The sequence below is a fragment of the Coturnix japonica genome, chromosome 1 (genome assembly GCF_001577835.2).
Source record: "Coturnix japonica isolate 7356 chromosome 1, Coturnix japonica 2.1, whole genome shotgun sequence".
Lineage (NCBI taxonomy): Eukaryota > Metazoa > Chordata > Aves > Galliformes > Phasianidae > Coturnix > Coturnix japonica.
The window spans coordinates 55,860,085-55,881,386 of NC_029516.1; the positions used below are offsets into that span (position 1 = coordinate 55,860,085).

Below are 21,302 nucleotides of genomic sequence, written 5' to 3' on the forward strand. Positions count from 1 at the left end.
CCAAGATGGTAGAGAGGAGGGCAGGATTTGAGCCAGGTTGGGAGGCAGAAGTTGCTTTGGACAAGTGCTGCTGGTGTCATGTCATGCTTCCCTGTCTGTTGAGCTGATATTGTATAGTTGAGTTGGAACCAGGAATTACATTTATCTCTGATCTAGAAGGGATTGCCAGAAAGCGGGCTACTGAGCCATCTGGCATCAGCGTGAATCAGCCTATGACTGACCTGTGACCAATACATAGGCAATGTTTTACATCAGCGTGTGTACTGAAGTTTAAGCATTTGATTCAGCAGAACGGTGCGTCCAAACTAGATCTGTACTTTTAAAGTTTTACTGATTGCCTATCAACTTCAGTTCGGCGATGTGCCTGTGAACAGAGGCATCGATGCCACGGGCCAAACTGAACACAGGCCAAAATGTCTACATGCCTCCTGGCCCAACCACTCGGGCTGCAGCAGTTGGAAGTCTTTAACAAAGTGAACTCGAACCGGTGGGGTGCAGGGCTGTTTTTGGGTGGTGAGGGCTGCGCACAGAGGTGAGGAGACCGCCTGCGGATGAGAGCCATTAGGGGCACGGCCTACAGCGGGGGAGGCTTATGAGGGGCGGGGCCTACGTGAGGGAAGGGGCTGGTTGGTTCGAGGGCGGGCCGGGCCGGCTCGCTCCGCACGTAGCCGGGGGTGTGGAGCGGGGAGGGGCGTGCAGCGGAGGGGGAGAGGAGCGGGGCGGGGCGCGGGCGGCCGTTGGCCGTTTGTGGCGGCGGGGCAGCCTCCTCCCGGGGCACGCACACAAACAGCGCGGGCCGCCCGCGGGTGGGTGTCGGCGAGGGAAGGCGGGAGAAAGGCGGCGGACGGAGGGGCCGCCCCGCCTCTCTTCGGCGCTCCGTAGACCGGCTCAGGACAATGGAAGAAGCGACGGCTACGGTTGTAGCGACGGAAGCGGCGGCGGCCAAGGGGGGGCCGTGCCCGGTGGATCGGACGGGGGCGGCGGCGCTGAGCGGGGAGAACGAGGCCGAGAGCCGCCAGGGCCCGGCGGAACGCGGCGGGGAGGCGGCCCCGCTCAACCTGTTGGACACTTGCGGCGTGTGCGGGCAGCCCATCCAGAGCCGGCAGCCCAAGCTGCTGCCCTGCCTCCACACCGTGTGTCAGCGCTGCCTGCCGCAGCCCGACCGCTACCTCATGCTGCCCCCCGCCGCACCGACCAAGGAGCCGCCGCCCCCTCCCGCCTCGCCCGGCCCCTCGCCCCTCCACTGCACGCCCGGTAAGGCCGCTGGGGACGCGTCTGTCGCGATAGATGGCGGGGTGTCGCGAGGGGAGGTTAGTGGGCGGGGAGGGGAGGGGGGGCGGGGTCGGTGTTTCTTTATTTCGTTCAAATTTCCCACCTCGGCCCGGGAAGTCCGGCGGGTGTCATCCTCGTAGCGCCAAGCACCGCCGGCCGGTCGGGTGGCACCTGTCCGCTCAGCGCCGCGGGCAGCTCCGGCCCGCCGGAGGAAACTTGGTTTGTGCCACAGCGGACAGGGAATGCCGTGAGAAAGTTTTGGGGAGCTCCTTTGGAGATACGGGAGCTCGTGTTGATGTTGAGTGTGTTTGAAATGCTTGAGGAGCGGTCCGACCTGCAGCTGCATCGTAGGGAACGGTACCCGCAAGCATCATCTGCTGAGAACGGGGAAGGTCCTGGAGAATGCTGCGTGCAGAGATGCTCAACTTTGATGATAGGAGTTAATAGGATGTATGTGGCTGTGCTTTTTGTGAGCTCGAGTAGAAAATTCTACCTACACAAGGCGGCAGGAACTCCAGACTGGCCGTTATTGAGTAGGTATCGGCCATTGTCCTCTTAAGTACCTGGTACTTAAGACAATTACTTGCTCAGTAATAAAGGCTTCTGTTTCTACTACCCGCCAGCACATCTGATCCAAAGGGGTACAGCTTGAACCATTTCCGGCTGTATACAAAAGAAAACCGTCTATCTAAATACTTGGGACAATTGGAGCCTTGCTTGGGCTTACCTGAGAAAGTCAGGCCTGGGATGTTTGTTAGCAGGGTATGCTGAGCCTGTTCCTCCACGTGGATGTCTGTGTTAGTATGTTCATTCAGCCTTTAATTTTAACATTTAGTTTAGGTAGCAGTCAGGTTGTCTCATCAGAACTTTAAGAATCGGGTAATCGGTGAGACCCAAAGCTGGTGTATTTAAACTTGTCGGATCCAGGAGATGCTGTTGCTCTTCCATTTCAGAGCAGAGCCGTGAACTGTATAGAATTAACATGCAAAGCCCAAACTTGGTGGATGGTGAGATATTTTAAGATGGGACTTGGAAAGGAGAAATGGGGGCATAGATGCTGCCAGCTCAGGAGTTGCAACATAGGTTGTGGGAGAGTGCGATCATTAGGAGTTTCGAGGTCATGAATAGCATAGCTCAATTCCCAGACGTTATGTTTAAATATAGCAGAAATAAAACGAGGTGCCGTTGAGCATGAAATGAGATGCATCTTAAGAATGAAAAGATGAGTGCTGTTCGAACGTCTGCTTACAGGAGGACAAAGGACAGCTAAAACAATGAATCATAGCAGCAGTGAACTGATACCGCCATTCACTCTTTCTGATGATGTGAGTGGGCTGTGTATGAATGAATAGCTCAATGCATACTTCTCTCTGTTCTTCAAGTATACAGCCATACCAATTTTTACCCTACTTTCTTTCTAGTTATTTGTGTGCTTCCACGCTACTGTTAATTGTCCATTGGGAAGAAGAAACCCGTATAGATCTCACAGTCTTTGTCACATTCCTTAGGTCTTGTCACTGTTTTGGCTACGTTGAAGTGACAGCGTACCAGCTAATTACACGTGCATTGGCTGCTTTGTTTTCCAAGTGATGTAAAGGGAGTAGTAAATTTATGTTAGGCTTTGAAGAAAGACTCACCTTATAGAGCTGATTATTGCGAGGAATAATGTGTTGTGGTTGAAGGAAGTCCTGGAGTTTCAGAAGACAGAAGAAGGGACAAAACAGCATAAAGCTGTCACCTCCAGTAATACGTTGCACAAAATGTGTATGAGAAATTATCTGAAGTAATAAACAGAAGAGTATAAGCTTAGAAAGCTAGACAATAAATTCCTCACGTTATGTAAATTATAAGATCCCGTGACTGCAGCGAAGAAATAAACAAGCGAAGAAGCTGTTCGCTAGAAGCAATGTCCTATGGAAGGGCTACAATAGAATAACAAACTATGAAAAACTCCTGAAAGGTAAACAGGAGGGCTGCTTATGCACATGTACCGAGCAGTACCAGGCACAAAAAGATGCCTGGAGAAAGACTGGCAGGAGGGAATCAGGCTTGAACAAAGGAAAGGCTCTGATTTGACAAATGCCTCAGTGCGCCAGCTCTGGGAAGGCGCGTCGTGCTGTGCTAATATCCACGTTAACTGAGGAACTGGGAACTAAAAACAAACCGATTTTCTAGTGTAGTCTGGATGTGTGAGCTCCTATTAATCAGCTTTTTGTCTTCAGTAAACCACTTCCAAGCGGAAATGCTCCTTTGCTTTACTAAAACTCGTGTTGGAAGACAACCTGGGAGATTGTTGGCTCACTCCCTGCTAAGTTATTAACAGCTAAGAAGAGCGTGCTGTGAAAAAGCTTTCAAACCTGAGGATCGTAAGTGAATTGAGAGTTTCGGTGTTGCGCACTTGATGCACAGGTCAATATGGACAGCAGCAGTGCCAGCTGTCGAGACATGAGGGGTTTCTTTTGGTGTGCGTTAGTCAGTATTCCTCCTGCAGAGGTAACCTGGTGGTGAGGCCATCTGCAGCATGGATACGCTCTGTACTGTCATGTGCGTTCCATTTGCAAATAAAACATTTTTTCTTATATAGAAAAGAATATCTGGGAGTTTCTGGTCTCTCGCTGGTATTTCTGAGAGAGGGTGTTGCAAAGACAGCAGTGTGATTTCACAGAATCACAAAATTATCAAGGTTAGAAAAGACCTAGAAGATCATCTAGTCCAACCATTCCCAATACTTCCCGGCTAAATCATATCCCCCAACACAACATCCAAACATTTCTTGAACATTCCCATGGTCGGTGACTCCACCACCTCCCTGGGCAGTGCATTCCAATGCCTGACCACCCTTTCCAAGAAGTAATACTTCCTAATGTCCAGCCTGAATCCCCCCTGGCACAGTTTGAAGCCATTCCCTCTAGTCTGTCATGAATTACACAAGAGAAGAGGCCAATCCCCAGCTCACTACAACCTCCCTTCAGGTAGTTATAGAGAGCAATAATGTCTCCCCTGAGCCTCCTCTTCTCCAGACTGAACAATCCCAGTTCCCTCAGCTGCTCCTCATACGGCCTGTGCTCCAGACCCCTCACCAGCTTTGTAGCCCTCCTTTGAATGTGTTCCAGGGCCTCAGTGTCTTTCTTGCAGTGAGGGGCCCAAAACTGAACACAGCACTCAAGGTGCAGCCTCACCAATGCCAAGTACAAGATAAATTTCGGGGATGTTAGTACTGAAAAACTCATGGCTTGCTTTCTGAATTGCCACTGGCTGCTTATTTGATGTAGTTGGTGTATTTTGTGGTTGCGCTGCCAAACAATGGGCTGCTGGGCACAAACATGAACCACGAGAAATGCTGTGAGAGTGAGTGCGAATGTGATGCTTGTCTACTCTTAAGTGTCTTGGTTAACTTATTGTACATTTTCCTTTTGTTTCTCAAATGGCCATTCTTTGTTATTTAATGGTGCAATAATCATCAGTATATATGAGGAAGCTGTGATTAGAAATCCAGCATTTACCCAAACTTTGTGCTGATTGGTGCTTAATGACTGGCCAAATAGTAGAGCGTTCATAATGGAGTATCTGAACACCATTGGGCTTCTGTGGAACTTTTCGTATGAGGGGTTGTCTCACTCCAGCTGTTGGAGGAGATGATTTGATACCCACATGTATATATACACACATACCTGGAGTGGGATAAAGAGTTAAGTAATGTGGGAAAGATGGGAAAGTTAGCAACAGTGAACAGAGGAATTGTAGTGAGGGGCTTGTGAATTGGGGATAGTCAGTACCATGGGCCCAGCAGTGTCCTGATAGTCCCTAGGGGGCTGTGGGTTGGTCAGCAGCATCTTGTTGACCTTAACAGCTGTGGTTGGGTGGAAAGACTCCCTGTTTTACCTCTGAACTCTTAGGGGTTTTGTGCTCTTTGTTCTGCTCTCATGTACTTCTGGTTGCTTGGGGCAATGGCATGTACTCCCCCTTGGGTGATCTGCAGTTGGGTGATTGCAGATCATACAGCAATCACACACCTACAATCACCTGGCAGCTGTTGAGCATGCACACTGCATGGTGGTCACTGTGTCAACTGTGAGCGGGTTCTTTCTGGTCACTCAACTCATTAGTTCCTCTCACAGAATCACGATTGGAGGTGGACATCTAGAGATCATCAAGTCACCACCCTGCCAAGCAGGCCCGTTTATCCGGCACGATAGGCGTCCAGGGGGTCTTTAGATGATCGTCCAGAGTAGGAGACCTCACCCTCCCTTGGGCGGCCTGTTGGCAGTGCTCAGTCCCTACGTAAAGAAGTTCTTCGCTATGGGTCGCGCAACTTTCCTATGCTGTACGTCCTCCCATTACCTAGTCCTGTTCCCACGCGACTACTGAAAAGGGCCTAGCGCCTACGACTATGGCTCCCACACTCAGGTTTTATAACTCTGGATCAAGTCCCTCTCAGCTTTTTTCTCAAGGCATAAACAGACCCAGTTCCCTAAGTCTCTCCTCGTAGGGGAGATGCCCGGCCTTTCACTTTAGGTGGCCCTCTGCTGGACTCTTTCCAGGATCCCTCTTGTTGTCTTGATCATGGCCTTGGGCAAGTCCTGCTGAACAGTCTTTGACAAGGATACTTTCTTCCAGATTCTCTCAGTTGTCCATGATAACCACAAAGTTAGCTTGAGATTCTATTTTGTTTTATACCTATTAATTTTGCTTCATACTGTAAACACATTTTTGTGTTTGCTATTTGTCATCAGCCTGTACGTAATAATAATAATATATTGAGACTTAATGTGTAGAAAGATTTGTGCATGGAAATGCATAGCAACACTTTATGCAGGTATTAAATCATACTAATTAAATCTGACTAGTGTCAATAACAAAAATAATAGAGGCGAACGTTTCTTCTTTGCCTTATCTGTAGACAAACTATCTTAGCAAACTAATCTATATGAAGCTGTTAAAGCATGTAATGCCTGGGCACTCCCAGGATATAAATACTTGAGGAGTGCCCAGACTAACAACTCGAATATGTTCGATGCTTGCTCTTAATTAAGGAATAAGTATTTCAGTTAATAAACAAGGATTTCAGTATTGTTCGTGTTTTGTGTTTTAGCTGATTAATGCCTAGAAATATTTGGCTACCAATACAAGTTGGAGGTCTGTGAGGTGTGGACTGAAGATGTAATTCTTGATATCCCGTCATGTATGCAGATGGTATCCAGTGTTCTGATATGTGCCAGACTCTCAGCTGATCTTGGCATCTGCTGTCATCTGTGGGATGCCATCATTTCATTTTATCTTGAAAACATAGTGTTTGAAATATCTTCGATTTTCTTATTTTTCTGTATGGAACATGATCTTTCCCTTCTTAGGTTTGATAGTAGCATCTTTATTAGTGAGTTTGAAGGACGTAATGGCTTCATTTGAGCTTTCTTATGGTGAAGCTCTATTGTTCTTCCAACTCTTGATAGTCTATGAAGACTTAAGATGTTTTTGATCTGCCTGCTACATATGTTTATTTCCATTTCATCTCACATACTGCTGCTTGATTAAAGTGAATTCCCTCCATCTTAAGTGCTACAGAGAATACATATTTTATTTATATATACACACTCTCCCACGTACATACACATACGGGGTTGCTTCTATGCATCCTTTCACAAGTGTTGCTTCCATTGTAGCACCATCAGGAAATAAAGTCTCCAACCAGTTACAAAATTAAGGAGATTTAGGAGCGAGTCTTTTTGAAAAGAACATATGTTGTAGATGTGCATTTACATTCTTGCTTTTTTTCCTACGACTGTCAAGTGGGTGACAGAAACACTGAAGCCACCAGAAATATCTTGGAGCTCCAAACCTCCATAGTGGTGTAGTCACTTCAGTGGGGTTGGAAGTCGTCTAGAAGTTACTGTAGCAAGTTCTGAGTATCCAATTTGAGACTTTTTTTTTTTTTTAAGGTCTAAATCCTCAGAGACAAAACTAATTCTGTTCAGCTTGTTCTTCACAGGAGTATACTGACTAGCTGGCAGATTGTGCAGTGGGCTTTTGGGTTGGCCCGCTGACTTACATCTGCACTATAGAATGGCCTCGTTCACTCCTCTTTAACCAGCTTGTTTCATGTAAGGAAGGAGTTTCATGGAAACTCTTTTGAATGTAGTATTGTCAAAGAAGACATTCTTCTGTGCAGGAAAAGCCAGTGGTGTCAAGCTTGTATTAAAATGCTGTATGAAGAATTTCCATGCTATTGAATGGAATTTCCCACCACTAGTAAACTTGTGAGGCTGGTATTTTCCCTGTTATGCCTAATCTAAAAATGAGGCAGGGGAAAACCAAAACCAATTGAATTTCAAAGTGAGTTTCAATGTGACTATATTTTGAATTTGGGTCACTTGGTTTACGATCCAGCAGAATTATAAATAATACCAGTATTTCCTAATGTTAACAGAGATTTGGTTACTGTGTAATTCATGGAAATAGAAGTCAAAATGTAGAGTTCTAGTAGCTGCTTAGGCTTTGGTTATCAGAACTGTTAAATGAAGTGAATTTTACAATGCAGCTGGCAGTCCCTGTGAAAATAGAGTACAGGGAACAACCAAAAGACTGTCGTTTCTGGGATCACAGGTATATTAAAAGGCAGTTCCTCTACGTAGGCTCTGATTACCAGTTTTCCTCCCTGCAGTGTGGGAGTGAACCAAGTCTGCTCCAGTGGTGTGGAAGGAACTGCCGTCTGTGGATCTGGATGAAATAGGGAGCAGGGAGTTGTTACATCCACTGTCAGCTTAGCGAAAGCAAATGGCAATGTGATTTCTGCCAGCTTTTTGTGATCTGGAGTGAAAATACTTGGTCTTATTCCCTTGAGTAGTTTCCTACTGGTGTTTCCCATAGCACTTAAAGTGGAACATTTGCTTATTAAAAACTTCTAATGGGTTTATTGCCTCTTATTTAAATTTCATCTGCTGTAACAGCTTAAAAGTGCTCTTTTGTGTGTGTGTGTGAGTGTCTTTGGCTAATTTAAAGGTCATAAAAATGTCCCAATGATGCTGTCAAAATTTACCTCCAACGATTAGTTAGCTACGGAGTAATTTACTGCTTAAAATACAAGTGCTGCTCTGAAAGTAATGCCTTATATTTTATGATGTTGGCCTGTGACACCGGGGGCAGATGCTGATGGGATGGCAGGAGGGGTTGAACCTTCCCACTAATCTCCCATTACATGTTGTTGTCGTGTGACAGATGGTGGCAGAGGGACACTCTGACAAATGGTGTCTGACATGGAAGTGTGTATGAAGCAAAAGTGTGTCACTGAATTCCTCCATGCGGAAAAATTGGCTTCCATTGACCCTAGTGTGATTGTTCTCTTTGTGTCTGTTGTGGTTTCCATGGAAATAAATAGGAGGCATTACTTTCGGAGTAACCTGAATATACATATATTTGCAGCACAAATGTACTTTGAACCTCACTGTTATAGCTGAGCTGACTGAATTTCTACCTAGACTCCTTTTTCTAAAGGATGGAGAGAGAGAGAGAGTATGAAACAAATGTTTCTCATCAAAGCAGGAAATGGTTGTGTAAAGTAACAGAGAATAGAGATTCATATAAACGGTTATTTGAGGATTTTATGCGGGGAGATGGTATGTTGCCACATGTACATTGTTAATGTGTCAGAGGATTGATGTTAGACCAGCTGTATAGTTGTTAGTTTGGGGGTGCTGTTGTTTCCCAGGGAACTTTGGACTGTTTTTAGGTATTTGCAAGCTTGGAAAAACCATTTTGCATTTCTAGAATGTCTACATCAGTTCAGAAAGCATGTAATAAACTTAAAAGTTCATTTTATCCTCCTTATTCACTTCTGGACATCTATTAGCAAGCCACTGTGGCTGAGGATATGTGGGGTTGATGTTTGTTGAAGTGATGATGTGAGCCAACCCAACAGATGTTCAGGTGACACTGCTGCTGAACTGCAATACCAGGATACTTGCAGTACTGATACTGGTTAGGGACTGCTGTCAGCTGGGGAGCCAATGAAGTGGAAGAAGGAAAAGCAGGAAGATGCAGAGCTGCTGCAGCAGGAGAATTGGGCATTATAAAGTGAGAGTAAGGTTCTGATTTTAAAGACACAGGGTATGGTGCTTCAGTCAAACAGCCCAATGCTGACAGGCCCAATCCTGGAAATGGTCAGGCAAGGTCAGCCTAAACAGCAGAAGTGTGAACTGAAATATGTATGTGTGTATGCATATCCATATAAACTGGGCTTTGAAACATGTTTGTAGTGGGTCAGCTGACATGAAGATGGTCTGTTTAGCAGACAGACTTTGCCAAAAGAGTGTACAGCTGTGTCACAAATATGTAGTATCTAATAGCAAGACCTCAGTAATGTGTCGACTGAATATCCTGGAAGCCTGGAGGCAGCACACTTCAAAGGCAGATTGGTGTGTTCAGAATCCTAGTTCCAGGAACACCTTTGCTTGCTTAAGCAATTGAATTTTATCCCTCAGTAGTTTAATTCCTTACTTTAGGGGGTCTTTCAACATGTATTAGTAGCTATTGTTCTCGCTCATGCCTTTGAAATGTTGGCCATACCAACTGCAGAGTGCTTGGCCTTAACTACTTTTCTATTTCCATTAGTGGGACTGGGAGTGTTATAACCCATTGGCTAGAAAGCTGTTCTTAGAACCAACACCCTGAATAGTTCAGTCAAGAGCTAAAGAAACTTTTTCTCATTTGAGAAGCTCTCTATTTAACTTTTCCTTAGTCCCTTCTTTATGCAAGGAGTGAAAAACGGATTAGCTTTAAAACTTACCTGTGTGTTATCTCAATAAATAAATAAATATTTATCTATATATATGTGAAGTTCTAGAAATAATTATTCCAGCAGCTGTTTTGGTAGCACGGGGAAGACTTAATGTATGTGCATTCTAAATGACTTGAACTGACTCTCCTCTTCCCTCCTTTCTACCCTTTGTGCAAGAGTTCCACGTACTCTGGGTACTTTTAGAAGATTCTTTAAGATTCTTTAAATGCTAATCCAATGTCCTTTTATAGCTCACTTAGCAATGCTTTTATTACTGTACTGTGAACCAATGCGTTGATATTTCTTGTTTTTTATTATTTGTTTTGCCCCCAGTTCCATTCAGATGAAGCCAGATTTAATAAGGCTTTCTTTGGCTGCCTTTCTACTGATTTAAATTATTAAGAAGACACTATAGGTGCTATAAGTTGCAGGATATCTGACTTCAAATCTTTAACAGAATAACTGTTCTGCCTTGTAAAGTGTTTTATTCATTTGTTGTTATTCCTGCCAAGTAGGTTAAGAATCACAAAACTGTGGTGGAACTCCTGTGAATGTTCCCTAAAGAACAGGAATAGTAGTATTCCCAAATAGTAGTTCATTCCCAAACTGGTTTTGGAGGCAAAATGTCATATTTCCAAAACTTTATTATTTAAACTAATAGATTATCATTCCTATCAGGCAACACTGCATTAAAAGGTGGGAATAGATCAGGTGACTAAAGAATAGGTAAATGATGTTTGTGAAGGCCCCTTACGGTATAGAATCATAGAATCACACAGGTTGGAAAAGACCTTGAAGATCATCAAGTCCAACTACAGCCTAACCATAGCACCCTAACAACCCTCTGCTAAATCATATCTCTGAGCACCACATCCAAACAGCTCTTAAACGCATCCAGGGATGGCGATTCAACCACCTCCCTGGGGAGCCTATTCGAGTGTTTAACTGCCCTTCCTGTAAAGAAGCGTTTCCTAACATCCAACCTAAACTTGCCCTGGCGCAACTTGAGGCTATTTCCCCTCGTCCTGTCACTTGTTACCAATGTGAAGAGACTTGCCCCACTCTCACTGTAAGCACCTTTCAGGTACTGGAAGAGGGCAATAAGGTCTCCCCTCAGCCTCTTTTTCCCCAGACTAAACAGCCTCAGCTTCCTCAGCCTCTCCTCATAGGGTTGATTCTCCAAGCCCTTCACGAGCCTCGTTGCCTTTCTCTGGAGCTGCTCCAGTATCTCCATGTCATTCCTGTGCTGAGGTGCCCAAAACTGAACACAGTACTTGAGGTGAGGCCTCACCAATGTCGAGTACAGGGGCAGGATGACTTCCCTAGTCCTGCTCACCACACCATTCCTGATACAAGCCAGGATGCCATTGGCCCTTTTGTCTGCCTGAGCACACTGCTGGCTCATATTCAGCTGGCTGGCCATCAGCACACCAAGGTCCCTTTCCATCAGGCAGCTTTCCAGCCACACCTCCCCAAGCCTGTCGGGTTGCCTGGGGTTCTTGTGACCAAAATGCAGGACCCGACACTTGGTCCTATTGAAACTCATGCCATTAACCTTGACCCATCGATCGAGTCTATCCAGGTCCCTCTGTAGTGCCCTTCTCTCCTCAGGCAGATCAACACTCCTTCCCAACTTAGTGTCATCTGCAAACTTACTGAGGGTGCACTCAATCCCCTCATCCAGATCATCAATGAAGATGTTAAACAGAAGCGGCCCAAGCACCGAGCCCTGGGGGACGCCGCTCATGACTGGCTGCCAACTGGATTCCACTCCATTGACCACAACTCTCTGGGCCTGGTCATCCAGCCAGCGCTTCACCCAGCGGAGCGTGCGCCCATCCAAACCACAGGCAGCCATCTTCTCCACAAGAATGTTATGGAGGACAGTGTCAAAGGCCTTACTGAAGTCCAGGTAGACCACATTGACAGCCTTACCTTCATCTACCAAGTGGGTCACCTTGTCATAGAATGAAATCAGGTTCGTCAGGCAGGATCTACCGTTCATAAACTCATGCTGATTAGGCCTGATCCCCTGGCTGACCTTTAGTTGATCCGTGATGATACCTGAGATTATCCTTTCCATAACCTTCCCGGGCACCGAGGTGAGACTGATGGGCCTGTAGCTGCCAGGATCATCTTTCCAACCCTTTTTGAAGATGTGCATTACATTAGCCAGCCTCCAATCCACCGGGACATCCCCAGTCAGCCAAGACTGCTGAAAAATGATGGAGAGTGGTTTGGCAACCACATCCGCCAACTCCCTCAGCACTCTAGGGTGCAAACCGTCCGGCTCCATGGACTTGTAAACATCCAGCTTTCGAAGCAGGTCCAGAACCATCTCATTGTGGATCATGCAGGGCTTGTTCTGTTCCCCCTCCCCATGGAGGTTCATTTCCCTAAGCTTTGTTCTTAGAACAGAGAGAACTGTACAAAGGCCAGATTTCTTTAGTGGCAATAGATGTTAACATCTGCTAGCGTAGTGTTTAGTTCATGCTTCAGTTCTGCACTGCAGATTGCACCAAGAGAGGGTATCAGGAGGTAGGGAACAAGACCACAAGTTGCACCACGAGTTCCCTGCTGTTTTCAGAGAGCTGTCAGGCACCTACTTGTAGTCATTGTTGTTCTTCCTTGATCAATCAAGAGTGCCTCTTTCACTCAGAAGGGATCATTTTTATTAGTTCCATTCAATAACTTTCATATTAATGCACTGTCCAAGTAGCGGGAGCAGTGGTGCATTGTAATGAGTGCTGGTTGTTGGAGACTGTAGTCTGTATGAGCCTTATGATGTATCAACATTGCTTTTAGCTTCATCCTTTTGAAGTGATGAGGGAATGGGAAAAGCTGACCACCTTGTTTTCTGAAGCCTTACAGCAGTGCTGTGGGGCACTGAGCACACAGAGAAGTTAGCTTAGATTGAGTTGACTTTTTTCCCCTGTACATCCGCACCTCCATTAGCAATGCTTATAAACGTGCACTGTATTTTTCTCTGTAGTTTCTGTTGAAGGTATTCTTGCTATTCATCTGGATGCTCCCTAGTGAATGGCTGTATTAGTATGCTTGTGAACCTGCTTTGTCAGGGAGTTAGACTAGATGATCCCCTTCCAACCCCTATGATCCTGTAATTTTGTGATTATTTGAAACAAGTATATCATTGCTGAGATACAATTCACTTGACCATATGTAGACACCTGCTTTTAGGATGAGACAAGTCATGCCCTAACTACATGCATTACCTAGGTCTACATTGACTATGAAGGGTCCTTCATGTAAACTGACACACAGATGGGTGAATCCTACCCAAGGTATTCAAATGTTGGCAACACACTGAAGAAATTTTACACCTCTTTCAAGTGCAAAGCTTAACTTTATGGACTTACTCTGGTATAGTAAATCGGTATTATTTCTGTGCAGCTATTAAGGGTTATTTTGCCATAGATGCAAAAATCCTGCTTGTGACATTCAAGCTTGAATATGGAAAAGCTTTCAAATATGGGTAGTAGTCAGAATAGACTGGAATTAGGAATCATGAACTCATTTTGCTCTAATAAATAAAATGGCTTAAATGTTTACTTTTTTTATTCCAATACTGACTTCCTGCAGAGCTCTTGGACCTCCCTGATGGGAAACAACAGGAAGTAGCAAGTACCTTCTTATTTTCCTCTTATTAACTGAAATAGTCAGTGGGAATTTTCATCAGATACTGTTTGTGTCTTCCATTGCCTCTGCCAACAGCAAGTTTTTTGTTTCTTGAGTGTTTTTTTTTTTTTTTTTTTTTGTGTGTGTGTTTTTTTTTTTTTAAATTAATTTTAAAATCCTGAAAAGATTACCAGGTTAGTAATGGCACTGCTTGTTACACAATAGCATTAATTCCAGTGCAGATTGGAAGTGTGCCTTTGTAAGTACTGAGGATTTATTGACAAGTACATATTAAATCCCTTTTTCTCTCTCTGTTAGGGATCTGCTTCCTGAGCATTGTAATTTGGTGGTAAAGGAGGAAACACAACAGAGGGGTGTTGAGTTTTTGAACTGTGGGTTCCTCCTTGAGCAGAACCTTGAAATGCCCATTAGTTTAGCAGGATACTATTGGATGCATCAAGCGTTGCAATTAAGTTGCTAGCTCTGCATTTTGAAATTAAGGTTATTTTAATGGCGTTTTGTTTTGGAGCTGCAGACTGCAGTTTGTTCAGGTACTACACAAGAGCTATCTTCTGTATGCCTCGTGGCAGTCTTTTGCACTGGAGATTTGAAATGGGCTGCAGAAGCTGTAATAGCAAAGCAGTGTGAAACAGAGCAGGCGGACTGAGGTCCAGATGTCTGAAGTCGAGTAACTTCTGCCACTTCTGAATTTCTAGGATCTCTGTAGTATTCAAACCAGAGCCAGCAGATGTACTGCACAATCCATATGAGGCCGGTTCCCTTTAGTAGCTGGAAGGCAGGCAGGATGTCCTAAGTATATCTTTTCAGGCACCTAAACTTCTTGTCATAGGTTAGCAGTTCAGCAAGTGAGGGCCAGGGAGGCTGGTCTCCCAAATCCTGATCAGCAGCTTGCTGTTATTTGATGGTGATCCTGTTGAGAATGGGAGGAAAGCTGTGAAAGAAAGAAGTAAGTGCATGTTTGCATCTGGGCATTCAAGAGGAAGTAAGATGAACTTGCTGAAGATCCTGAATTGTGTTAGAGTTCCTGCTTTTGATGACATTTCTCATAAGTACTCTGATTTACCTACTGTTGTCCCCAGTACAGCTCCCACCTTGGTTCCCTTAATTTGATACAGATTCTTTGAAGTTATTTTTAGGCTTATATTATTTTAAAAAATTCGTATCTGCTCAGAGTTTGAGAATATGATATTTTCTAAAGCAGCAATTCAATGTTGGGACTAAATGGTGGAACAAAATGGAATAAGTTATGTCCCGCATTGAAGTAAAAGCTTTATCTTTTCAACAAGGGGTTAAAAGAACCAATTTCTTCAGCATCTTCCAAAAGGTCTTTGTTTGACTGGTTTTCACTGCCCAATTGATCATCTGTTTATATCTACTTCTTTATAACTATTCTCTCTGATAGTAGAGGCATTGTTATGCATCTACTGAACTGTCAGCCAGTAGTAGATGAAAAATCTAAAAGATAAGATCTGACCGCATGAAATTTCCTTGTAGAAGGGAATGGCTACGAGCAGTGCCATGCTCACAACTGCAGTGTGAGATCTATCTCCTAACTACATTTTCTGGCAAAGCAATTTTTTTATTGCAGTGCTTTTTCTTTCTTTCTTTTTTGAATAGTAAAGGTATTTCAGTAGAATGTTTGTATCTGGACTGTATTGAAACCTCTTTCAACGTGTTACTGTTAAGTTGCTGGGCTGCTCAGAGAAAATGATAGGAGAATGTCTCTGAATATTAAAGATCCTTGCTTATAGCTTCATCTTGTGTACTTGAATTCATGACATATCTCCTAAATGTATGTTGGAAATACTTGACAATTTTAGAACTGGAAGGAATGTATTTTAATTCTGATGAAAGAAATGCTCACCGCAGCCAGCAATGAAAATTGGCATAATTGCTGGAAGCTTCTGCATCATTTGAGTGTGTTCATTGCAAGGCAGTGAGGTGGCTTTTTTTTTATTACTAATAATCTAGTACTTAAATACTGTCTATCCTTCAATAGCAGTATTTTCCTTTGTTACCAGTATGATGCTTCTTATAATTACAGTGTTGAAGAAAATGCATTGGACAGCGTTGGATGTGAATGTAAACTCTCCATTCAGAATTTCCTAAGGTGTTTTAAATTTGCGAGGGCTGATGTCCACTTCTACAATGAGATGAAGTCCAGTATGTGATATCTGAAATGTTCAAAGCTTGGGCATGTGCGGCAAAAACAATGAGCTATTTCACAGAGCAGCTGAAATATTTTAATTCAGCTCTGCGGTGCTTTCCAAGAAAGTCAATGCACTGCAGCATAAAAACTGGCCTGTAACACTCTTCCAGAGGGGGGATTACAGAGAGTATTCTTTATCTGTTTTTCACTTGCTTACGTTTTCAAAGGTGGCATATAAAGCATTTGGATTCGGATAAACTCATCTGCTAGATTTGTGGTTGCTTGGAATGTTTCTGTTTTGGCAGTAGGCGCTGGTTTCCCCTTGAGGATTGCTTTGCTTGTTGGTTTAACCTAGCTCCCTCCACTAGCAGCAGCAGGCTGTCACAACTAGATAGGAGCAGCTTTTTCTGGAACAAACTGGTTTGGAGTTGCCAGTTTTGCAGCATTGGGATTGGCTTACAGAGAAACAAGAGGAAAGCAGCAATTACCTTTAAAATGGATTCAGACATTATTGCAAATGATACCATCTCTTAAATTAAGTTTGCGTGTGCATTTCCAGTTTTACCTCAACCCTGTGCATTTCTGAGGAAAAACCTTGCAAATATGAATGGTGTGCGTCTACACAACGAGGGGAAAACAAGCCTGCAGGTCATAACTGAAAGGTCCAAATGTTTTGTGTGGTTATACAGTAAATCTATCTGGCTCTGTCTTCAGTCTCTAAAATACCTTCTCTTAATGTTAACTATTCTACACGTTTGGAGAAAAAAAAAAAAAAACCAAAACAAAAAAACACCACAAACAGTGAGTCGTTCTTAGTATTTTCTGTTCTGAAATCTCTGTAGCTAATATCTCAATAAAGACTTCAGTATGCGTTTGAATAGGACCGATCAGTACTGAATAAAGGGAACTGTTAATCTCTCTCCTCTATTAGCAAAATACTTTGCATTTACAAACAGAACTACAGTTTTGTATCTCCAGCTGATTGTCCAGTGGCTTTATTAAATTGGCTCTGAAAAGTGTTTGTTGCAGTCAAGATACAAACAAGCTGAAACTGGGTCAGAGCAGACCCGTCTCCTCCTATTGTCTCTGAATGCTTCAGTAGTCTCGAATGTACTCCCAGGAAATTGAGAATTGAGTTGGAAATAATACAATGTATGTCTTAAATCCATTTTGCTGAATGGCTTGAGGTGGCTTTCCTGTGTATGCAGTATGTGATTTGTGAAGAAGCACAAGAATGCTTTGCCTTACATGTGTAAAACATAGGCTAGTGTTCCTTGAAGAGGCACATTGCAGCAGGAGTCTGTTGAGAGTGAGAGCTGGTACACTGGAAACTAACTCTTCTCTCCCCAAATTAATGCATGTTGTATTCCCCAGTCCACTTCAACCTAAGTCAGCATGTATCTCAGTGATGGCTCAAGAGGGGTTGGCATAACTTAGAAACAAATGAGCAGGGCAGCCAGCATTGTTACTTTTGTTAGGAGTGTGGTGTGCAGGCCTGGTTCAAGCAGGGTCTGAGTGTAAGGTTCCACAGTTTTAGTGAATGTTGCCACTAAAAAGTGTTCATTTCTACTTCACCACCTTGAAGAATCACATGTTCTTGATCGAGCTCGCCATATAGATTCATCAGCACCTCCTGGCAGAGAGGAGTGGATGGAAAATGCAGGATGTGATCACTTAATGTTGCATTACCATCTTCATAATAATCATAGTGGTGATTATGGAGCACCTCCCAAATGAAGTAACATGCTTCCACCTGCCCATTTGAGCACTCTGCAAATGCTTTTTCCGTTCAATAAAAAAGATCACCACCAACAAAAGTCCTATAGGATTACTTCGACTAAAATAAAACCTGTCATGGGGTAACTTAATTTCTCCAAGCAAGAATAAACATGCACATATAGACACAAGCAAATAGGTACACTGAAAATAGTCTCAAAACTCAGTCTCCTTTTAGGATCTCCCTTTGCTTACATCAGTGTAAGGAGACAAGTGAAGAATCAGTTTCACGCCTTTCTTCTTTCCTGATAGGCATGTAATTTCTTTGGTTTGCTTTCCACCTCTGACTATTCACAAGTACCTCAAAGCTCTTTATTACTTATTGGGTCAAGAATTAGTTGAGCATCAGAACTTCCATGTGGAATTTAAAACATTTCCTGCTATCCCAAATTTAATCAAGGTAAATGGTAAAGCTGCACCATCCAGGAATGCGAGTTTCTACTTATCCAAAAAAGTCTATTCTGTATTATGTGAGTTAGTGTATAATGCAGCAGCTCTCCAGATTTTCTCTCTTTTGCCCTTATTGCCTTTATGGAAATTATGGGAATTTTTTAAGGGAGAAGAAACAGCAAACTAATTTGGTTTGGTTTTTTTTTTCCATTAAGGCAGTGAAGTAGTTCTCATTTCTGTGGCATAGTATATTTCTCCTCTAGTTTCAATATAATTCTTTTTCTTACCGATTTATAGAGGAGAATCAACTAAACAACTTTTAATATTCTACAACAGAATTTGACTCTTCTTGAACAGATTGTTGTATAGAGTTCCTGGCCCTGAAAGCAATGAAGTAAATTATGGTACTGTTTAGGAAGCAAGTGTCTTGAAACAAGAGGAAAGAAGAATTGACAATAAAACTAAGCGTGATTAGAAATATATTGTGCGATTACCTCAAAACATAAGAGATGCAAAAAAATGAAATGGATTCACTTTAGTATCTTGCAGCAGGAGAGTATCTTGCAGAGGGACTCAGTGGAGGAAATGTTGATTATTTCAGAGGTTAATTTTGAAGTGGCATTCTATACATGCTTAAGAAACAGCATAGAATGTAATTAAATGCTTATGGGAAAATGATACACCAATGAACATGCATATGTGGAATGTGGTTAAAAAAAAATTGGGCTGTATCAGTGTGTCTTTCCTACTTTATTCCTTCTTAATATATGTTACTGGGACTTACGAAATACAAGCAGGAGAGTCTCTGGAAAATGTCATTGTCCTTTTGCTTGTTCAGAAAGGCGTTAGCTGGTTGACACACCACCTGTTGGATTGTTAGCAAAAGGCTTGCGTGAGCACTCCTATGTTTGCCTCAGCCATCTGACTTAACACTGTCTGTTATGGCTTTAAATTAATCTCTTTTTCATGCACTAAAGTAAATGAAACTCCTCTTTCAGGTGTATTAGTAGGTGAGGTAGGTCGTTTATGTCTGTGATGTCCTGTTTTGTTACTACCCTCAGGACTGGAAGGGAATACCTGTCCATCTTTTTAGTTAAGACCCCATACTTGAAAGCTGTATGAAAAAGGTTGTTTTCAAAGCATGCCTCTGATTCCTTCCATGGATTTATACTTTATGTGCAATATATATTATAAATTATAGAACAGAATCACAAAGTGGTTTGAGGTGGAAGGGACTTTAAAGACTATCTCATTTCAATCTCCCTACCATTTGTGGGGACACTTTTCTTTAGACCAAGTCGACCAAAGCTGTAGTCAACCTGACCTTGAATACTTTTCTGTGCAACCTGTTCTAGTGTCTCAGCAGCCCCTGTGAAGAATTTCTTCCTAATACCTAATCTACCTGCCCTCTTCTATCTTAAAACCATTGCCGCTTGTCCTGTGGCTATACCCTTGTAAAAAGTCACTCTCCTTTTTCATAAGTATTTGTCAAGTATTGAAAAGCTGCAATAAGGTCTCTCTGGAGCCTTCTCCAGGCTCAACAACCCCAATTCTTTCAGCCTGTTGTAGGAGAGCTACTTCAGCCCTCTCATTGTCCTTGTGGCCCTCCTCTTGACCCCTTCTAACCTAACGTGAGCCTAATCGAGTTCAACAAGACCAAGTGCAAGGTGTTGTACTTGGGTCAGGGCAATTTCAGATATGTCTACAGACTGGAAAAACTCACTGAGAGCAGCTCTGCAGAGAAGAACTTGAGAGATGTGGTGGGTGAAAAGCTGAATGTGAACCAGCAGCGTGCTCTTGCAGTCCAGAAGGCCAACTGTATCCTAGGCTGCAACAAAAGAGGGATGGCAGTAGGGTGAGGGAGAGGATTGTCCCCCTCTACTCTGCCCTTGTGAAGCCATGACTGTTATAATTGGCATGTTATGTATTTTCCAAATCTCTGTAGGGCTGTAACAGTATAAAGACTTCTCCGTGTAAAATCTTCTGAATCACCTACAGACCAGCATCTTTCTAGGTTCTGCTTCAGATTTCATATGAACTAAATTAGAATTCTAGTTTAAAGCATAAAAGAAGACTGATCTGTAAGACTCACATGCAGTGGGTTAACTGTGGCTGTCTGCCAAACACCTTGCCAACTACTTCCTCCTCCTCAACATGATGGGGGAAGAAAACAAGACAAAAAATCTCATGGGCTGAGGTGAGAGGAGGGAGATTTCTCACTGTTAACATCACAGGAAAAGCGCAACCAACTTTGGGAAGATTAATTTCATTTATTGCTGGTTAAGATAGCCGTTTTTTTCTCCCCGTTTCATAGCTGCCCTGTGGTGTTTTTTCACCTTTTCCAAATTATGTGATCACCAAAATGCCAGCAGCTGATGGGTTAGACAGCATAAGGGATTAAATTTCTCAGGAGGATTCTGAGAGGTTTGGGCAGTCCTCCTTTTCTTCTTTTCCCATCTCAGTCTAGTATCTACACAGTCTCTCAGCCTTACTGTTGTCATATTCAGTCTGTGAAAAGACAAGAGGAACATTTGGTTTCACTGCTGAAGTGCACAGCAGGTGTCTCTGTGTGTAAAAAATGAACAACAATATATAGGTTGCACTGAAAATGATGCCTTCTATTTATTTCCATTAAAAATACCAGAGATAGAAAGAGCGCAATAACACTATTTGATAGAGCAAATTCTCACCTACAAAACTGTCTTTCAGCATAGTTACTACCATTAGTTGTGCATTTTCACCAGTGATGAACATGGCCTGCATGCCATGCTCATAAAAATGTGTCATGGAGGTGACCAACTGTTACTGTCACCAACACTTAAACACAACACCCACGGCCTCACTGTGCTCACAGCCACTGTTTGGTGTCCATAAATGTTCAGCAAACGTTGATGAATGTCACTGGGTGCCATTTATCCAAACAGGAATTCAGTGATACACCTTTGCTTCATACACACTTCAGTGGCAGACGCCATTTTGTCAGGCTATCCTACTGCCGCCATTCTTTCTGTACCCTACTCCCAAACACATGCATGGACCAACTCAGTTGCTTGCATTCTCCCAGAGAACTGTGCCTTGTTTGGACCAAGAATGAGCAACGAGGGAACAGAGGGTTGTTTGTAATCAGCACTGTAACGAAATGCTGTTCTTTAAAAACAAAAGTATTTTTCAGCAAGTGTGTAGCTTGAGTATTATTGTCTGTGGCAAATTGATTTGCTTAATAAGAAAATAAGCACCGAGAGTTGTATTACCTACCTGACACACCTGAACTGGATTTTTTTATTATCC

The 21,302-nt window shown here is 43.3% G+C and overlaps 1 protein-coding gene across 2 annotated transcripts in view; it reads left to right on the top strand.

Annotated features, from left to right (window-relative positions):
* Positions 1-787: 787 nt before the first annotated feature.
* TRIM24 (tripartite motif containing 24) overlaps positions 788-21,302 on the top strand; it is a 54,745-nt gene continuing 34,230 nt past the window's right edge. Inside the window, exon 1 of one of the 2 annotated variants that reach the window (XR_004307898.1) lies at positions 788-1,254. Coding sequence is in view for 1 of the 2 variants with exons in the window: in XM_015867130.1 (XP_015722616.1) it covers positions 897-1,254 (358 nt within the window). In the remaining variant the exon portion in view is untranslated. The remainder of the gene's footprint in view (positions 1,255-21,302) is intronic. The other variant, XM_015867130.1, reaches the window with a different exon arrangement.